At 47.7% G+C, this 7,853-nt stretch overlaps 1 protein-coding gene across 1 annotated transcript in view; it reads left to right on the top strand.

Moving 5' to 3' along the window:
- The window catches only part of chst6 (carbohydrate sulfotransferase 6), a 23,272-nt gene extending 20,870 nt beyond the window's left edge, over positions 1 to 2,402 (top strand). Inside the window, exon 2 of the mRNA XM_008296801.1 lies at positions 978 to 2,402. Coding sequence (XP_008295023.1) covers positions 1,008 to 2,207 — 1,200 coding nt within the window. The 5' untranslated portion in view covers positions 978 to 1,007 and the 3' untranslated portion in view covers positions 2,208 to 2,402. The remainder of the gene's footprint in view (positions 1 to 977) is intronic.
- The last annotated feature ends 5,451 nt before the right edge of the window (positions 2,403 to 7,853 follow it).

The following is a 7,853-nucleotide window of genomic DNA, read 5'->3' as shown; positions in this document are numbered from 1 at the left end:
ATTGGGACAGTTTTAGACATTTGCAGACTTAAAACTGGCCTATAAAGTACTGCAGAAACCGGCTCCAGATCCTCTGGCAGAGTTCATCAGCCAAAGAAACAGCCTTGAGCGGATCACTGGAGGCTCTGCCAGAGGCTACTGCTACAGTCCTCTGTGCAGGAACGCTTTCAGTCAGTCGGCCTGCTCAGTCAGGAGTGCAGGTGTGTGGAACTCAGTACCTGAGGAGGTCAAACTGCTTCCAACGTACAAGGCCTTCACAAAAAAACTGAAAATGTGGCTCATCAACACCTACAGCTGCCAGCACTAAAAGATGGCTGTTGTGATGTTTGATGTTATAAAATGTTATGCTGTGATGTTGCATTTTTTCTTAATTGTATAGTAAGTGTTGTTTATGTGTCTTGTGTTATATTGTACATGTATTGTGTGCTTTTTCTATTTTCTTCTTTTTTAAATTGTAGTTTTACTGCCTGTTTCACATCATGGCCTACAGATGAAAACGAGCCTTCTGGCTAATTCTGGCTTTTGTAACCATGTGTAATCATGTGTTTTATGAAATTGCGCTGTCCCCTTTTAAATAAACTAATCTAATCTAATTTGGACAAAATATCAGGATTATAGGCCAGATGTGGTTCATCCTCCCGTTATCGGTTCTAACACCGTCAGAAAGCTGAACACCTTTCAGGTTTACAGTTTCTGGCTCCTGAAAACAGTCTAATGGTGCTTTTCTTTAAATAATAAATGCTTTTAGAACCTGCAGGTGGGTTCTGGGCTCAAACAGCCTCATCACCTCCAGCTGTGGACCATGTTGGCCACTTGACCAGAAATAAAAATCTCTGGAACCGGGGGCTGTTCTCCAGTTCTTCTGGACACATGTAGAACCGAGTGATGTGGCCAAACAGTGAATGACAACAAGTGTTCTCGTTGTGGGCGACGGCCGTCCAGTCTAACGTTCTTCTCTTTGTCTGTTTGTCCTGCAGCAGAGCGACCCTCAGCGCCCAGCCGCCGCCATGATGCCGCGCTGCAGAGTGAACCTCAGCACCATGATCTTCCTGGTGATCCTGCAGGGGGCGGCCGTGGTGCTGTTCTGCGGCTGGTACGTCCAGCTCAGCCCCTGTGGCTCCGCCCCCTCCAACGGAAAGGTCCACGTCCTGCTGCTGTCGTCGTGGCGCTCGGGCTCGTCCTTCCTGGGCCAAGTGTTCAGCCAGCACCCGTCCGTCTTCTACCTCATGGAGCCGGCCTGGCACGTCTGGACCCGGCTGCAGAAGCCCGGCGCCCGGTCGCTGCGGATGGCGGTGCGGGACCTGCTGCGGAGCGTCTTCCAGTGCGACCTGTCGGTGATGGAGGCCTACCTGCCGGAGAACCACAACGTGTCCTCCCTGTTCATGTGGAGCCACAGCCGGGCTCTGTGCTCGCCGCCGGCCTGTAACCTGACGCCACGGAACCAGTTCAGCAACCAGACCCAGTGCAATCAGCTGTGCAACGCTCAGGGCCTGCAGCGGGCCGAGGCGGCCTGCAACACCTACAGCCACGTGGTGCTGAAAGAGGTGCGCTTCTTCGAGCTGGAATCCCTCTACCCGCTCCTGCAGGACTCCAACCTGGACCTCCGCATCATCCACCTGGTCCGAGACCCGCGGGCGGTGGTCCGGTCCAGAGAGGAGTCCGCCAAAGCCTTCGTGAGCGACAACGCCATCGTGCTGGAGCAGAGGAGCATCCCGGCCGCCGAGGTGCAGTATCAGGTCATGCAGGAGATCTGCCGCAGCCACGTGCGCATCAACGAGCGCGCCGTCCTGAAGCCGCCCCCGTTCCTGAAAGGCCGCTACAAGATGGTCCGCTACGAGGACATGGCGCGCAACCCGCTGGAGGAGATCGCCGCCATGTACGAGTTCGTGGGTCTGGACACGACGCAGCAGCTGGAGGAGTGGATCTACCGCGTGACGCACGGGAAGGGCAAAGGCACCAGGAAGGAGGCCTTCAAGATCACGTCGCGCAACGCCGCCGACGTGTCGCAGGCGTGGCGCACCCTGCTGCCGCACAGCAAGGTCAGGCGCATCCAGGAGGTGTGCAAGGGCGCCATGTCGCTGCTGGGCTACAGGACGGTCAACAGCGAGAAGGAGCAGAAGAGGCTGGACATCGACCTGCTGGTGCCGCGGGAGCCCTACCAGTTCAGCTGGTTACCGGCCAAGACCCAGCAGCCCAGCAGAAGATAAAACGCGAGGAGACTGAACCGGACTGGGGTGGTGGCTCCACCAGGCTGTGGAGGCCCATTCATGCTTTCTGCATCCTGCTGTCCCGACTGGACTGATTCTATCACAATTCATCAGGCGGCTGGTTCCCTCTCAACACAAACCCTTCTGACGGGCTGGGACTTCACTGCTGGCTGCAGCACCAGTCAGTGAACATTGGAGCAGTTCCTGGACCTGGCACCGCATGTCTGGAGCTTTTAGAACTTTTCCTGAAGTGACGACTCTGTTGATGATTTACTATGAAGGTGTGGCTGATGCCTCACAGTGTTTATTTTGAGCTGTATTTGCTTCCTTGGTCACAATGTTTGAGCTTCTAGCGGATGCAGAAAGCAGGAATGGGCCAGAGACTCTCCTGGTACCACAGACCGACCCGCCGTACGAGCAGAGGGAACGCTGGTGTCGAACGCTGTCTGATGCAAATACATTAAAAACAGATGAAGCGGAGCCACTTCCATACAGGTGGAAGCTGCAGCGGGTTTCCTCCAAAGCCTCTTTACAGACGGACAGCTTCCTGATGTTCTGAGCGGTCCAGTCTGGTGTAGAACACATGAGCGGTTCTTCAGCAGGAGGCGGTTTTCCACTGCAGGAGCTCGAGGCACTAGACGGGAACTCAGTCCTGTGCTGTGGTGACGTTCACTCAGAGCTGCTGGAGGTAACTCCAGGAGAAGACAGAACTGTTCAGGGTTGTTGTGTTGGTTTGTTGATGGTGATGTTAGACAGCAGAAGATTCCAACTGTGAGTTCAACCAATCAGGACCTACCTTGAACTTCTACAGGGTTTGTTCCTGCAGGTGGCGCTGCCCTGAAACAGTGTTCAGCTTCCTGCATTTTTGGGATAAACACCCCGATGGTTGCTGTTTGTTTGTTTGTTTGTTTTTGTAAATATCTGTGTTCTTTGAGTTTAACCAACAAGCAGAGTGGGTACTTTTTTCTCTGCCTCAGAGGTTGTGAAGGTCCAGTTCCTGCTCCACCTTTCCTTAAACTACAAGAACTTTAAGGAGGAGGTTTCAGGGCAGCTCAGAGGTACCGACCCCGGGGTAGGAACTTCATTCTGCCCTGAGAAGTGCTTCATGGGGTCGAGTCCTGCAGTGGAAAACGGCTTCATGCCGTCTGTTCTGTTCTCCTACGGTGTGAAGTCTACTGTAGTGATGCCACCAGCCTTCTCAGAGAAGGTGCTGTAGAGGTTCCTGCAGAGGAGAACGGCTTGTTGTCTCCTCCAAGTTTAACCAGCAGGTTTTTCAGTTCTCTCAGAAGTCCGTCTCTTGGTGTTGGTACTTTTTTCTGCCTCAGAAACAGCAGGTTTGGTTCCTTCAGTGGAAAACAGCCTTTTCTGGAAGTACAGGAACGCTGAGGTTCTGGACTGTTGTAAACCGGTACCGTCGTGTTTATGAATCATTCCGTGCTGAGCAGAGCTCGGTTCAGGAACGTTCTCTACAGAGACGCTTCCTGTCAGTTCATTCCAACAGCTGATTGTGTTTTTGTGTCTGAGGGGACAAACTGCTTCGACTGCATTCTTTCTTCCTTTTTTTACGGCGCCGTCGTCTGAGCCACAGCCCCGGGCTAAAGTAGCTAGAATCCTGATCAGTTTGCCTCATTCGTCTGGAGGCGTGAAAACGAGATCAGAGGGGAACACAGGAGCTGGGTTTGGGTCGTTCACAGCGCCGTGCTGGACGTCTGGTGGTTCTGCTGCCATCGGGCTCACATGGCCGGCATTCCCCTCCTCGGCTGCTCCCTGCCTCAGGCCGGGCGTCCGTCCAGCGTCCCTGAGGCCTGTTCTGGGGTGACGCCGCCGTGACGGGCAGAGCTAGTCCAGCAGGATGTTTGTTCACGTCTGAGACACCATGAAGCACATTGTTCTGCAGAGAGCATCTGCTGCCTTGTTGTCACTCGACTTGACCTTCATGTGTTCGATACTCAGAGGCTGCTCCTTTAAACGACCCATAATTATCACGATTCAGGCTGATTCATGCTGATTCAGGCTGATTCGGGCTGATTCAGGCTGATTCGGGCTGATTCATGCTGATTCAGGCTGATTCATGCTGATTCGGGCTGATTCATGCTGATTCATGCTGATTCATGCTGATTCGGGCTGATTCAGGCTGATTCATGCTGATTCGGGCTGATTCGGGCTGATTCATGCTGATTCATGCTGATTCAGGCTGATTCAGGCTGATTCAGGCTGATTCGGGCTGATTCATGCTGATTCGGGCTGATTCATGCTGATTCATGCTGATTCATGCTGATTCATGCTTTGGTTTCACAGTGAATCTACTGAATTCTGAATGAAACAACTCTTTGAACGTTGCTGCTGGTTTCTGCGTTTCTACGAGTGTCTTCAGGCGAAAGCTGCAGTCGGTCGGCATGAAGACGAGAATTCAAAGAATCCGTCCTCATGAAGGCCGACAGAGTTTCACTGAGTCATTATCTCATTATCATAAAGTTCAAACAGAGATGGTGTTAATACGACTACAAGTTAAGAAATTCAAATGAATTTTGTTTTTTCAGTTGGTAAATTCAAATTAAACTTAAAGTTTTATTTATTGCAATAGTTTCTTTCTAGAATTCACTTTTTTGCAGTTACTCAAGTTGAACCATTTAAACTCAGATTGATGGGTTCAAATTCAGAATCCTCCTCAAGCTGAGAAATCAAAATTCTTCTCATGAGATTCGGGTTAATTTTTTTCTTACATTTATTCAAGCTCAGAAATTCAAATTCTTTTTTGTAGTTGCAGTAATTCATTTTGAGAAATTCATTTTAAAATTCAAACAACGAGATTCAAACTCCATTTTTGTCGGTGATTCACGCTGAGAAGCTCAAATTCATTTTTCAGTTTTTCATGTTGAGATATTTCAATTACAAAACTCCAGTTCAGTCATTTATTATAAATATTCAAACTGCTAAACGCACCTCGACCCACAGAGACGTGTTCACGTGAAACACAGCCGACAGAACAAGTCTTTGGACTCGTGTTATGAGACAAGCCTGAAGCACAAACAGCCTCGTTCCACAGAAATCTGTTCATTTGGGATATTTGTTGCTTCTCTTGGTCACAAGTCGTTTATCTGATCAAGATCCTGCAATGAAAAGTCAGAAATGATCATATTTGTGCAGGCCGGAGCTCGATTCAACGCTTAAATGATCCAAACAGCAGAACCTGAAGCTCTAACGTCTCGTCCAGTCGTCCTCAGATGTGTTCACAGCCTCCCATTAGAGAAGGAAACAACAGCTTCAGTCTCTGGAATCAGCTGAAATGACAAAAGCAATAATAAATAAAAATCTAATGAACATCATGACGGTGGTTTGAATCCTGGTTCAACAAAAATATTTTTATAAAACCCATCAAATCAGCCTGATGGGACCCGTAGACTACCATCTAGCTGAACCAGCCTCTGAGCCAATCACTGCCATCAGGTGTTTCTGTAACTCTCAGTCAGACTTCTGCACCTGTTGACAGGTGTTCTGGTCCACTGCTCATCAGCAAAGGCCTCTCATTGGTCCGCTGCTCATCAGCAAAGGCCTCTCATTGGTCCACTGCTCATCAGCAAAGGCCTCTCATTGGTCCGCTGCTCATCAGCAAAGGCCTCTCATTGGTCCACCACAGTTTAATTTTTAATTTCTAAATTATTCTTGTCAACCACAATTCAAAGCAACGTCTTATTTCACTAAATTATAATTTAGCACATTTTTATTTATTGCTACTTTTTCCAGTTTCTGGTTATTTGAGGGACTGCTGTGAGTTTAGTCTTTTCTTTAATGGACGGGGATGAACAGATCTGAGGTAAAAGCTGGGCGACGCCCTCCACACAGCAGGGGGCGCTGCAGGCAGAGCACATCTCATGTGTCCTCCAGGTGTGTTCGGATCCTTTCTCCTTCAGCTCATACGTCATCTGCGTCCATGTAAGTGCTTCAACCTCCAACTTCTCGCTGTGTTCTTTGACTTAAGGTTGTTTTCGTGGACGTTAGCGTCGACTGAGCGACTCTGCTCAGACGGAAACGTTCCTCCTGAAGCTCCCTCCCTCTGTTGACGTTGTTTACAGGATTGTTTGTGTGTTTGTTTGATTGAACAATGATTCTGCTGATGAACTAAATGTGTTTAGAGTAGTTTGACGGAGGAGGGAAGCGTGTAGCGGGTAGTTGAATCATGTTGATTTACGTCTTTGGATCAAATTAAAGAGTTAAATGAACTGCTGATGGCGTCGGTGTTCAGAGTCTCTGAGTGTTTCTGCTGCCGTTTAATTCATCTGTGTGGAAGGAAAGTGTCAAAGCAGTGGCTTCCCTTCAACGTGGAGCTTTGTTTTTACTGCTCACATGGACCAGAACCATGTCTTTGGTACATGAAGCTACTAAATACTGGTACCATTCAGGATATCGTGTCGGTTTGAGGCGTTCAGACTTAGAACCTTAAAGCTGCACTAATCTGATTTTATATTAACAACACATCAAATGAGCGTGTGACCTGAAAAAATGTTTTTTTTTTGCACATTTCTTCAGCTCTGCTATTGAAATACTAAATTAATTCAGACTGTTGTACTAGTCGGGTGAACACTGGGTTGTTTTAAAGGAAATAAAACTCTTCTTTAATACTTCTGGTTCCTGTCCTCCTCTGTGACGTGGACTGAACGTTTAGGACGTAGCCGGACGTGTGCTGAACATCTTTCAACATGTTAGAGACCAAACAACCAATAATCTGCAGTTTTATGAAGTTAGTGACCAAACATGAGAAGTTAAATCGTGTTGATTTGCAAAATAAAAGCATCGTGTCTCTGTAGCTTCCCTTAAACGTGGACTGTAGTGTTTGTTTTTATATTTATGTCAGTTTTAGTTCATTTCCTACTAAACATGCAGGACATCGTGTAGATTTAAGTTGTTTTTTCCACGTTTAGTAACTTAAAGCTGCACTCATCTGTATTTTTATATGAACAAAACATCAAATGACGTCAAAAACTGTCAAAATTCTTTAAATTCTGCCTCTTAAATGTGAATATTTTCTGGTTTCTTTTCTTCTCTATGACAGTAAACTTTTTTTTTTTTTTTACAGTTTTCTGACATTTCAGTGACCAAATAACGAATAAATTAACCAAGAACATAATCTGTACTGACAATAATCATCAGTGGCCGCCAGTTTTAGTTGATTATTAATATGAATGAAATGATCTGTTTATCAAACTTTTAGTGAAAATGAAGCTCGTCTTCAGAGCCAAATTAACTAATTACCTCCAGTCAGTGTTTAGGTTCTCTGAGGGCTTCATCCTGACATATTCAGGACTCTGCAGCACTTTTCTTTAAATGTGCATCGTCTATTTTTCTTGTAAAACGTCGATTTGAGGTTTAGTTTTTCTAACTTGCAGCCTTAAAGTTGCACAAATCCACATCTTATAGCAGCAGAGCGGGAAAGGACCAGACCTCTGCCCGTCCCTTCAGCTCTCTGCACATCTCTGGGTATTTTTAGCTTCCTCCTCCTCCAGCTGCTGCCTCGTCGGGTTTCGGCCTCCAGCGTCTCCGTCAGGTCGGGTCTCCAGCAGCAGGAGGCAGCAGCTGCTCCCAACAAACTCTCTGAACTCTGCAGACGACCGATTCAAAGGCAGAAATCATCCGATGGAGAATTCAGCA

Source organism: Stegastes partitus, unplaced genomic scaffold (assembly GCF_000690725.1).
Source record: "Stegastes partitus isolate 25-593 unplaced genomic scaffold, Stegastes_partitus-1.0.2 Scaffold1152, whole genome shotgun sequence".
Classification (NCBI taxonomy): domain Eukaryota; kingdom Metazoa; phylum Chordata; class Actinopteri; family Pomacentridae; genus Stegastes; species Stegastes partitus.
This window is presented reverse-complemented; position numbering and strand designations above follow the sequence as displayed.